At 45.9% G+C, this 13,106-nt stretch overlaps 1 protein-coding gene across 4 annotated transcripts in view; it reads right to left on the bottom strand.

Annotated features, from left to right (window-relative positions):
• Positions 1–13,106, bottom strand: part of NTRK3 (neurotrophic receptor tyrosine kinase 3) — a 320,506-nt gene that overhangs the window by 44,350 nt on the left and 263,050 nt on the right. For all 4 annotated transcript variants that reach the window (XM_074966486.1, XM_074966489.1, XM_074966490.1 and 1 more), the window contains exons 14-15: positions 7,752–7,882; positions 2,761–2,933 (exon numbers count right to left, since the gene is read on the bottom strand). In XM_074966486.1, the coding sequence (XP_074822587.1) occupies positions 2,761–2,933; positions 7,752–7,882 (304 nt within the window). The remainder of the gene's footprint in view (positions 1–2,760; positions 2,934–7,751; positions 7,883–13,106) is intronic.

Raw genomic sequence — 13,106 nt, 5'->3', positions numbered from 1 at the left:
GGGAGAGAGGTTTGGTCTGGCAGCCTCCTTTCCCGGGGCTGCCCTCTCTCTACCTTGCCCTCTCTCTACCTCATCCCCTTTGTGAGGATGGCAGCAGTGCTGCATTAGTGAATCAGGCTCAGGGGGTTCATGCTCTCTCTGAACACCCTGAGCTTTGTGGGGTGTTCCCTTGGCCCAGGTGTCTCTTGGAGCCCTCCTGTCCCAATAACTAGGCTGGTGTCTCCTCCCATCACTAGTAAAAAAGGGTCTGGGGTGTATCAGGGATGTGAGGGCAGCTACTGGTTTTCCAGAGTGTCCACTCTGCCCACCACATAACTCCCCAGAGTAGGGGGCCTGGGGATGACCACAGCATGAGGGGGAAAAGTATCCAAAAGGTGTACGGCTGTAATGCCTGGGACTACTGGGTAATCCAGGGATTGCACTCCATCACATGGAGCCAGGGCAGTGGGGCATAATACGGTAATGAGACAAAGACCCTCCCTAATAGGTTATTCCAGAGAGTCCATGGCCCACTGGGTACCCAGGCACTCCTCAACCATGGGATATCTCACTTAATGAGGCAAATTGTGGCTTGACCCCAATACAACCCTGGAAGTGTGGGGGTGGACTAGCTCCAAGGCCTTCGTCTGGAGTATGAATGTCTGTGTAAAGCCAGGCCCCAGAGCTCTGGCAGCAGAAAGGCTTAACAAGGAATGGCTTTGTCACACTGCAGTGTCCAGCTGGCCTGTTCTGGAGCGTTCTGTTTGGTGAGGTCAATTAAAGGAGATGCCAAAATGGTACAACAGGGTATGACTCACCTGCAATATGTGCCTAGTCCTAAGGAGGACAAGGCTTACAACTTTTTTTTTTGGCCAGGGAATGGTGTCTCCATTTCATCTAAGAGCAGATGGATTTTCTCCTTTTCTATTAAGTACCTCAAGTACTTGGTCTCTCATGCTTTTCTCTGGGCTGGCTTCCTTCAGCAACACACTGTCCTACAGGTTGTATCTGCACTCCGAACTAAAAGAAGGACCACCTCACCCAAATAGGCAGCTACATGCTCACAGTGATGGCAGGAAGAGGTGGTCTAATAACTGCTGGAAGGTGGTGGGGTGCCACACAAGGCATGGTAGTGAAATGGGAGAGCCCCGGGGTGGGGAAGGTCTGGCTTCTCTTTGGATTTGGCTGTGAAGGGGACCTGCCAATGCCTCTTTGGTATGTCTAATAAATTGATGTATTGTGTTGTTCCTAACTTGTCAACCAGCTCATCCCACTAGGGCATGGGATAGGGATTGACCTGGGAAATCACATACAGTTTCCTGAAGTCTGCACACAACCGCCCAGACACCTCTGGCTTGGGGACCAAAATGCTGGGGCTGCCCCCCAAGGACTGTGAAACTCCTACATCAGGGCGAGAGCCCCCTTGCAGAGCTCTGGGGAGAGGTGAACCTTTCAAGAGCATTCCCAGAGCCTCATGCATGCAGGACACTTGTTTAATAACCCAAACTTTTAGGGAAGGATTTGTTTTTCTTGGTCAGAAATCGATTGCACCAGTGGAACAATAATCTCCGTGAACAGGAGAGCCCCAGCTCTAGCACTGACACCACGTTCAGCTCCTCACTCCTAATGCAATTATGCTCGTGTTTAGCAGTCAAAACACAAAAATATCAAGGGTCCAATTTTCTAAATACTTGGAAATAAAGCTAGTAATTATTTCAAGAGGTAAGCGCCACTCCACTCACAGTACAAGTTTTAGAGCATGATTTCTGCATCACAGGAGACTAGCATCAGACACATTTGCTGTATGCGCCACACCACTCAGCGATTTGAAACAGGGCTACGTTAACGCAAACTGAAACCTTTTTGTTCACACCAGGAGGGTCTACACAGGGCAGGCAGAGCACCCCTCAAATCACACCCCTCTAATATGCTTTACCATGCTGCATATAGACAAGCCCTGAGGGACAGTGTATATGAAAGAGCTACATTCTGGCAATGAAATGCTTACAAGATGATGGGCTGGTGTTTTAATCTCTACCACTCTAGAGGTAGGTGAGACAATTACTGTAATGGGCCCAGCCTACAATAGCACCTAATTCCCCTAGGATTAGGGACCTCTGACCAGAATTAGTGAGCAAAGCCCCAGTGTTTGGGTCCAGTGGGCACCCCAAAAATCAGATCTCTGGATCTAGAAAGGGGAGCTGGAAATCTCAGAGGATCTCTAATCACTGGCGCCAGCCAGGTCAGACATCCTGAAAGTACAGCTTCTCTAGGGTAGTGTTGTTGTATTTTTATTCCTGGCCCCATCAGGATTCTGAGGTGGGTGATGTGCAAAACGAAATGCATGGCAGCAGAACGATAATCTCATTTTTACAAACCAAAGGAAGTGTTCAGGGGGATCGGTTCAGTCTTTGGCTTTGTTTGGCATGGGGATTTCACAGCTGCTGAAAGGTGTTGGTTTGCCAGCCCTGCAGACTGCAGCCCTCTATCCATAGCATTCCCAGGCTGCCTCCTGTCTCAAACCTGCTTTGACCAGATGGAAGCCCTTTAGGGATAAGGAAGAAGTCCAGTCTGCATGGCTCTCTGTGGAGAGTGCTGACCCCCTGTCTGCTGGAAGCTGGACTGAGAATGACTGACTCATGTTATCCAGGCAGTCAAGTAGTCACTGAACAGTAACGACTTTTGGTCCCTACTGGCTTGGTCTGGATTCAGAGCAGTGACCCAGAGGAGGAAGGTTCTGTGGCCCCTGCCCTGCCGTCTCAGCAGTCAGCTCACGCTTACCTCAGGAACTTATTCAGGTCCCCATGCTTCATGTATTCAAAGACCATGATGAGAGGGTCCCCGTCACCGCAGACCCCATAGAACTTGACAATGTGCTCATGCTGCAGGTTGGTGAGCAGCTCTGCCTCCCTCTGGAAATCCTTGCGGGCCGCCAAAGTGGGGTCTTTCAGAGCCTGGAAGAGGGGAGCATATAAACAGAATTGGGAGGGTGTGAGTCAGAAGGACCAGGCCTGGTCTTTCTGCGCTGGACTCTTGGGGGTAGAGGATTCTGCAGAGTGATATTGCCTGTTACATGAGGATCTCAAAGCACTTTACAAATAGGAATGAATTAAGCCTCATAGCCCCACTGTGAGACAAACCAGGTTCATTATCCCCATTTTATTGATGGAGAAACAGTGAGTTGTCCAAGGCCACAAAGTGAGTCAGTGGCAGAGCTGGGAACAGAATCCTGTAGTGCCAGCTCCAGTTTTATGCTCTAACTGCTGCACTGAGCTACCCTCCTCCTGAAACCCAACCTGGGATGACATTGACGGGGGCACCCAAGACTGGCTGGGGGGAAGAGACTGGATAGCACTGCCTGAATCTGCTGAGTAAATCTGGAGAGAGAACAGATGGGAAGAGAAGGAAGCTAGAGGAACTTACATGTGGGCTGGAGATCTTTTGGGATAGTTTATAGGAGCTGCCCTCTTGCATTAAGTGTACTGTTCCTAACCCTTCAATATGGTTTGGGTTTGGTTTGAATATGGGACAAGGCCGAAGACTGTTTGGATTTTACGAGGAGTAGCTTGCCTTCCCTACCATTAAACTACAGTGTCTTACCAGCAGGTGCTAGAAATGTCACAGATCTCTTCACTTTCCTGCGACAAGGAGAGACAGCCCACTCCTTTCCCACTAAACACCTAATAGTTTGGGGGCTTTGTTGTGGGACCCATCATGGAGTTCCCGGTCTTCTCACAGTGCTGTCCAAGGGGCCTTTACTCCCTACCTATGTGCCTCAGCCATACTCTGGAGGCACCTCCTGAAGGAGTTGGCAAAGGTGGTATGGCTCCATGGCATCATTCAGCTCTGCTGAGCTTGAGCCGCAGTGACTGCCACTAGGCTGGAGTTTCTTCCTATGTGGACAGCAGCCCACTTGGCAATAGAGCTCATTCCCCAACTCATTTCACAGAGAGCAGCAAACAGCCCTCAGAGGGTAATAGATTCCCATTATTACAAACTTGGGCAGGATTTCAACTGGTGACCTAGGGGCGAAAGGCTCAGTATCTCATTATTACTCAGCTCCTGAGCCAGCCAGCCCCCTCTAGCTGTCTTTTCCTTTGAAATAGCTGACTACACTGCCTTTCTTCTGAAGACGGATTTGCCGGGCTGTGCAGTTATTGTGAGGATTTTTCAAAATGCCTCTGAAGGACACTGTCAAATCTTTCCTCATAATTTTTAAAATCATGTTTTTATTCCCTGCTGTTTATAACAGCTCCCTGAGAGATTGATGCTGAAATCTGTATCCTTACCAAAAATGTCTCCTTTAGCACATTTGAGCACATCGGTTTGCTGCTGTTATAGGGTAGCTTACAAGCATTGGGCAGCATGTACACACTTGTTATTGTAGGGTGCTAGGAGGACTTGACTGCACATACTTCCTGAGTATACTGTAAGGTTCCTCGTGAGTGCAGGGCTCTACACACTGTTTATTATTTTACAGTTGCTTATGGAGGTTGGTTTGGACACTGCTTTGTTATTATTGCAGGGTAATTTGTGAGGGCTGCCTTTAATTTGGAAAAAAGAGCCCAGAAGTTTTGGGAGAATCATCACAATGCCATGGACTGCGAACATTTACGCATCAAAAAAAAAGAAACTGATCAGATTTAATACCCCTTGATCATAACAGTATCCTTTGAAATTATTTCTTCTTGGGTGCTCACCCTAACAGGACGTCTGCTGTCTGCTTACCAATCTCTTGTCTGTGTAATGATGTCACTGGAGTTACCACAAACCCCAGTCCTTCTCTTGTCAGTCTGTAAACTGATCTGGTCACCCCACTGATTGGGGACCAAGGACGAGACCCTGCTCATCTTACTCATGCCTGGAATTCAAAGGCACAAATAGCAAGAGGAAGGTCGGCAGAAATTGGTTGTAAATGATGCACTGGAAGAATGTTCAGCATTTAGGAAGCTCCTTCTCATTTGCTGTGTCTTGAGGGAGTGGATCTATGGAGTGAGATGCTGAAAATAAATCCAGTCTGTCCTGCAGCTTTGTCAGGCTAGACGCTAAGCTTAGCAAAGTGGCAAGTGCTCTTCTCCCACGTGCTTTTTCCTCTGAACCGATCTCTACAGGTTATTATCCACGCATGAGGCCATTCCTCTTTGCTCCTTCCCCTGTCCTACACCCGCTCGACACATTGCATAATTTCATTTTAATTCTCTGCCCTCAAGGGATAGCCACCTAGAGATATTTAGATGGATGACAGTTACACTGTGCAGATGGCAAAACATCCATCCTCATCTCAGGCACCTGATTATTTTTAGTCATTTAATATCTTTATAGTATGGCTGCTACACCCTTCCAGGAAAATAGCTCCCCTCCCTCCTCAGTCATCCTTTTCCCACCTTATATTTGGACCTGATATTTCAGGTACAATGACTTTTAAGTTCCCTGAATACACCGTTGATTCTACAAGGTAATGGGAATATAGATGTTAAAGGAACATTGTTACGTTTGCAAAGGCAAGCATTTAAAAGTCAGAAAATGTAGACGTTGGAAGATGTATAGTGAATGAGGCAGAATAGAAGAGGAAAGAGAAAGGAGGGGTCTCATGGTTAAGGCTGTTGAATGCTGCCTGGGAGAAGAACTGCCTTCTACCTCTGCTTCTGCTTCTTTTGGATGCTGGGCAAGTCCCTTAAACCTAACTTTACGCAGGTGGTCCCTGTGAGTACCTCATTTTTCTCATGCCTGACCTGAGACTCTGGGCGCTGAGTTGCAGCTCTCTCAGCACTCACAGCTACAACTGAAGTCAACAGGAGTTGTGCTTTGCATGCAGTACTCTGGTTCCAGAGCTTTGCAAACAAAAGGTCATCAGCATTTTTTAGCATGGGCAAAACAATGCATTTTCCCTAACCTCATTCTTGGACACAGCTGAATCATTTTGGTTGAAATTTTCCAAAAAAAAAATTCAGCCTGAAGCAGACACCCAGCATTGGAATCTTCAGCCTAAATGGTTAACAGCTGGCAAAGGTATTAGCAACTGAAAACAGGATCTTACAATAGGAAGGGTCGGACAACCTTAATAACGGGCCGTGCTACCAGTCCCCGCCTGTAATAAATGCCAGCCAGTTCTCAGGAGGCTGAGTCTGTGTGCGCTTGCAAGATCTCCAAGAAAACCCAGGTGCTGCAAGTTGTACTGATGCTCCAGGAGGTGGTACTCTTCCATCTAACCCACAACGGAACAAATGCCAGTGCAGGCTTACGGGTTGTAATGCTGCTGGGGGTAGGTTTTTGGATGCGAAACAGGAAGCCTTGGTCACTTACAGTAATTAAAGACCTCTGGCATTTTGTAAAGGAGGACTGATGTTAAGCTCTGCCGGCCTGGGCTCAGATTTTGCATAACTACCTAAATGTGCTCCCTAAATTCCCCTTGTGGCTTCAACTGGCTACATTATTCTTCCTCGTCCTTGTGCGTCGGATGTCAAACAGCTGTTGTGTTGCATATTGAAGCTGGGTGCATTTCAGAGGTGGTGAAGTCAGTCTTGTGTAAAATACTTTGTGACCATGACAAAAGGCATTCTGGAGATATAAGTTTGTAACAACAATTAGTGGGAAATAGTCGAGATAACACTCCGCCTTCAAGCAAATGGAACTCAGTCGAGCCCTAAGAGATTGTGGATGCATTGTTTATATGCCATAAAGGGCTGGATGTTGTTGAGAGGTAGGCACAAGTTGGGGAACAAGGTTCACATCATGACACAAGCCACGCTCTCAGATAATTAATCATGTGTGTAGTTACTCTATACATCTCTGTAGCATAGGGCGAAAGGGTGGCACCTTGCAGTTCAGGACCAGAACATACCAGGAAAAGTGAGCTTAAAAAAATGTCTTCAAAGGTTCATTAAAACAACGTTCTCTTTGGGAACAGGTTGTCTCTGGACTTCTGGAGAGACAGATGGTATTTTTTCTTTGTAGGGTATCAGTTCAAATTCAAAACCACTTACAATGATTTACATGGCCGCAGTTACCACAGTGGATTATGATGTATCTGCCAACTGGTGCCACTTGATATGAAAGCACACTTATTCACTAAGCAGACTCCTCCACCCGAGGCCTGGACTTGCTGTGCAAACGTGTCCTGAGTCTCTCAAAAGGACCCTTAAGGGGTGTACACAGCAGCTGATTGAGACAGTAGAAGCCATGCTGAGCTGGCCTCTGTTGGAAGTCCTTTAGCTTGGAGTTGTGTGACCAGGCTGGTAGAAGCAGATCTCAGCTAGAAGTGGTCCTTCGAGGATCTTGCAGATCATCCCAGAAAACTGTATTTCTGTGGGTTTTTTGTGTTTGTGTTTTGGATTTGTGTGTGTGTATGTGTGTGTTTTGCTGAGGCCTCTTTGCTTCAGCATCTCATGTACAGTTGCAGCAAAAGATAAAACAAAAGGCTGAGCAAAAGGAGGGGGGAGGAGGGCCCCCAGTCTCTCGGAGAGGGCAGGTGAATTCCATACATTGTTTTTGCAGCTGCATGTCAGCTTTAGCTTCCAGACCAGTGCAGTGCAGCTTCTCCTCGGTGCCTCGTGGCCAGATCAACAGGAAAGGAAAGGAGGTTTTGGCATTGGCGAGAATAAATGACCTTGAAGCAAAATGCTGAAACATTATGTGACTAAGTGGATTTACCATAATCTACTGCATCTGACAAACCTTCCCCACCTATCCTATCCTTCTGACACAGTATCAACTAGCTATACCTTGCTGTTCAGCATCCACTACATTCTGCTCCATGCTCCCTTGAGATTTACCTTCACTGCCACCAGCATCTTGTCCTTGGTGGGGCTAAGGTTGTAGCACTCGGCCAAGAACACCTTCCCGAAGGCACCTTCTCCCAGTTCCCTCTTCAGAACGATGTCTCTCCTCTTAATATGCTGAACATCTGCAGAGAATGGGTTGATGGGGAGGGGAGAATGAATCCAGGTTAATGCAGGGAAGGGACAACGAGTTACATTTCTAGTGCTTTACAAGCTCTCTCCCTTTTCACATGCACCCCTACAGGGGATGCAGACATGCAGAGTGGAGCTAGAGCTGCGCAAAATATCAGCAAGGAAAGCACTTCAAAGTCATTCGGTTTTCGCTAAAACTCATAGCAGGTTTAACAGGAGGTTCCCTAAGGTTCAGGAATCTTTCAGCTGAATCTCCCATGCTGTTTTGGGTCTGTTTGGAACCAAGCTGGACATATGCTCTGGCACCACATTTATTACATGTTTCAGTTTCACATGGTTTTGATGCCAGACCAGGTGAAATCTGAGGGTTTCGAGTGAGTTTTGCATAGAGACTTTGGGTTGGTTTAAACCCCAAAGCTCAAGAGAGATATTTGGGTGCCTGACCCCTGGTGGGTCAAAATGAGGGAAATGACCTGGGAGGAGAGAAAGCACTGACTTTGTCGTGAAGTTCTGGGCAGTAAGTGGCAACGGTTTAGCAGCACCCAGCAATGCTACATAATGAAACGCAGGAAGAAGCAAACCAATAAGAATTTAGTGGGGACACTGCAGTTTATGCTCCGTCTGTTTAGGTCTTTATACGTCACCCATTGGTGCAGTATCTCAGGGGCAAATTTCCAAAGGTATTTAGGTGCCTAAAGGTGCAGACAGGCACCTAGCGAGTTCTTCAAAAGAGGCAAGGCAGATTGGGCACCTAACTCTGGTTGAAATCAATGGGATTTAGGGCCCTAGCCGGTAGGCACTTCTGAAAATCCAATTAGGTACCTAGCTATACCTTTAGACACAGAAATGCCTTTGGAAATCTGCCCCTCAGTGCCTTCTCTTGGGGCAAATGCCCAGGCAGGCTCAATGACCAGTGTGCCAAGCACTGTTTTCATATCTCACCCAAAAGATGGCCCCTCTAGCCTCTGCACTGCATCATGTATGCGTCCCAGTGCTTCCAAAGGGCTCTTTTATGGCTCCATTGGCCTGAGCAGTGTGGGGCTGGGAGGAAGAGGTGCCCAACCACAGCAGCAGTGTCTGGAAGCTTTGTGCCCGTGGAGGCCAGGAGCAGATACTGGGGGAGCACATTCCCCAGAGCCAGCTGCTTCACTAAGGCACCGGTGCACCATGGACTCTCCCCAGCTGAGCCCTAGTGTGCCGGAGGCAGAGTGATGGCAGCATTGGTGACCTCTCCCTTGTGCTCATGGACCAAATGTGGCCCCATTACGGCCCTCCCCTATATGGTAAAGTGCTCCCTTCTCTCTCACACAGAGGGGCAGCCATAATGTGACCCTCTGTTTACGTGCTCCCACTTTCTTCCATAGCAAGTTGCTTTTGTTGCTTTTGTATCCTTTCTTCCATTTCCCTTTGCCAAGGTGGCAGGAGGGATCTGTACTCAGTTGGCAGCATTCTCTGGTGCCCAGATTTCATGTTGGGCTGGTCTATCGAGAAGGTAAGACAACATTGAGACAGCACTTGCGGTGGCTGTTCTGAGTCATCCAGAGCATGCCATCAAGAAGGAAAGGTTACAGCCCACTACAAGTGCCCATCCCAAGTGCCATATCAACCCTGACTCAGTTCAATACCTATCTGCTTCACAGGGGGACGAACACACCCTGTGATGGCACAGGCACTGCTCAATTTATCAAAAAGCCAATGCACTGGAAGAGGAATGTCCTGATGGCTTCCATACGATTAAACCTGCTAATTAGAAGCTCGCAGGCAGGTCTATAAGCTGCCATCTCCAGTCCTCTTGACTGTTTGGGAAGTGAGATATGGACAGATTGCATAAGCAATGGGCCTTGTAATGAACAGTGCCCGATAGAGAATTCTCATTGACCTTTTCATTAATTGTGCACTAGGTAGAAAACTGTTAGTTACCGATATTAATACTATTAGTAACATTAAGGTATAGGATGGTAGCCACATCCCAAACGACTGGTGTGAAATCTCAAATGACAGTCGAAGACAGCAGCTCAGGTATGGGTTTCTTTGGTCTGGCTTAGTTTCAGTGTTTATGGATACCTAGATGAATCTGAAATGCCAGGTGTCTAAGTGTAAAGGGACGTACTTGGGTAGGGAGAACCCCTAACCTAAAAACATTTCAAATGGCAATGAATTAGAGATTCTTTTCTGTCCACCAAGGTATTTCCATGGGGCCCATTACTGTAGTCTACATACTGACGATTTGGGTGTAGTGATAAACCCAGTATTTCAAGTCTTGGTCCACTGTTCAGCAGCCAGAAAGAGGGCTAAGATGAGGCTGTCTCATATTGAGAGCAGTCCAGAGATGTTGCGCTAGTACTTTATAAAGAAATACTCATCTGGAGAATAGCATCCAGGTCTGGTCACCCTATCTGAAGTGAAATTGTTACAGAGTCCGATGCAAAAGGCCAGTGTAGATGCTGCATGCTGTGGAGGGGCTCACATGTGAGCAGAGACTGATGGCGTTTGAGGTTATTTAGACTAGAGGGAAGATAATTAAGAGGTGACATGACTGGCACTGAACCAAACACCCAGCACCGACCTACTGTATCTGTAGAATGAAATGAGTCTGAATTGCTAGACATGGGAAAGTTCAGGTCTGGATTTTGTACCTTCAGGTTCAGAGAGTTCAGACTTGATGTTTGCTCCATTACAAAAATACACATTTTGGATTAAAGATCCGGAGTTTGGAGCAGGGCTCTGGTGTGGTTAATTTAAACTACCAATGGGTTGTTAATATCATAACCTATGTGATGTCCCTGAACACGCCAGGAGGACACACTGGAAGTTTCAGGTAAGAGGGAAGATATGTAAGAAGAATTTAAGGAACATAAGAATGGCCATACTGGGTCAAACTAATGATTAATCTATCCCAGTATCCTGTCTCTGACAGTGGCCAGTGGCAGTTGCTTCAGGGGGATGAACAGAACAGGGCAATTTTGAGTGATCCATCCCTGTTGTTCAGTCCCAGCTTCCAGCAGTTAGAGGTTTAGAGACACCAGCAGCATTGGGTTGCGTCACTGACCATCTTTGCTAATAGCCATTGATGGATCTATTCTCCATGAACTTTTAAAAACTTAGTTATACTCTAAACCTTCACAGCATCTCATGGCAATGAGTTCCACCAGCTGACTGTGTGTGCGTTGTGTGGAGAAGTACTTCTTTTTGTTTGTTTTAAACCTGCTGCCTATTAATTTCATTGGGTGACCTCTAATTCTTAGGTTATGTGAAGCGATAAATAATACTTTCCTATTCACTTTCTCCACACCGTTCATGAATTTATAGACCTCTATATACCCTCTATGTACCCTTAATAGGAACTCTGTATACCCTCTATATACCCTCTATGCAGGGGACTGGATTAGATGATCTCTCATGGTCCCTTCCAGTCCTACGATTCTATGATTCTATCATATTCCCGCTAAGTCGTCTCTTTTCTAAGCGGAACAGTTCCAGTCTTTTTCATCTCTCCTATATGGAAACTGTTCAATACTCGTAATCATTTCTGTTGCTATTCTCTGTACCTTTTCCAATTTTAATATATCTTTCTTGTGATGGGGAAACAAGAATTGCACACTGTATTCAAGGTGAGGGCGTACCATGGATTCATACAGTGGCATTGTGATATTTGCTATTATCCCTTTCCTAATGGTTCCTAACATTCTGTTAGGTTTTTTTAAGTGCCACTGCACATTGAGCGGATATTTTCAGAGAACGAGCTATGATGACTCCAAGATCTTCTTGAGTGGGAACAGCAAAGTTAGACCCCATCATATTGTATGTAGAACTGGGATTATTTTTTCCAGTGTGCATTACTTTGCATTTAACACTGAATTTTACCTGCCATTTTATCACCCACTTTAGTGAGATCCCTTTGCCACTCTTCGCACTCAGCTTTGGACTTAACTATCTTGAGTAATTTTGTATCATTTGCAAATTTTGGAACCTCACCGTTCACCCCCATTTCCAGATCATTTATGAATATGTTGAACAGCACATATCTCAGTACAGCTCCTTGGGGGACCCTGCTATTTAGCTCTCTCCACTATGAAAATGGTCAGTTTTCACGGACCGTTTATTCCTATCCTTTGTTTCCTATCTTTTAACCAGTTACTGATCGATGACAGGACCTTCCCTTTTATCCCATGTCCGCTTACTTTGCTTAAGAGCCTTTGGCGAGGGACCTTGTCAAAGGCTTTCTGGAAGTACACTATATCGGACTAGATCACCCTCGTCCACATGCTTGTTGACTTTCTCAAAGAATTCTAATTGGTGAGGCATGATTTACAAAGTCATGTTGACTCTGTCCCCATATGGCTATTCTTATGTAACAAATCATGTTTATATACATGTCTGATAATTTTGTTCCTTGCAATAGTCTCAACTAATTTGCCCGCTACTGAAGTTAGGCTTACTAACCTGTACTAGACAGGTTCGTCTATGGAGCCTTTTTAAAAAATAGGCATTATATTAGCTACCCCCAAGTCATTTGGTACAAAGGCTGATTTAAGCGATAGGTTACATTCACAGTTAATAGTTCTGCAATTTATATGAGTTCCTTCATAACTCTTGGGTGAATTCCATCTGGTCATGGTGACTTATTACTGTTTAGCTGATCAATTTGTTCGAAGACCTCCTCTATTGACACCTCAATTTGGGACAGTTCCTCAGATTTGTCATCTAAAAAGAATGACTTAGGTGTGGGGATCTGCCCCATATCCTCTGCAGCGAAGACTGAGGCAAAGAATTCATGTATTTTCTCTGCTATGGCCTTGTTTTCCTTAAGTGCTCCTTCAGCAACTCCACCATCCAGTGGCAGGCTGCCAGCTTCTGATGTACTTTAAAAAATTGCTGTTAGTTTTTGTGTCTTTAGCTAATTGCTCCTCATATACTTTCTTGGCCTGCCTATTTATACTTTAATTCTTGACTTGCCAGAGTTTATGGTACTTTCTATTTTTCTCACTAGGATTTGACTTCCAATATTTAAAGGACGCCTTTTTGCCTCTAATCACCTCATTTACTCTGCTGTTTAGCCTTTGCAGCATAGTTTGGTCCTCTTTTTATGGGGTATACGTTTAGTTTGAGTCTTTATTATGGTGTTTTTAAATAGTCTCTATGCAGTTTGCAGGCATTTCACCTTTGTGACAGCTCCTTTTAATTTGTTTAATTAGTTTGCCTCAGTTTTCTGTAGTT

Source organism: Natator depressus, chromosome 10 (genome assembly GCF_965152275.1).
Source record: "Natator depressus isolate rNatDep1 chromosome 10, rNatDep2.hap1, whole genome shotgun sequence".
NCBI lineage: Eukaryota > Metazoa > Chordata > Testudines > Cheloniidae > Natator > Natator depressus.
The sequence above is the reverse complement of the archived record's forward strand: the minus strand, read 5'-3'. Positions and strand labels throughout refer to the sequence as shown.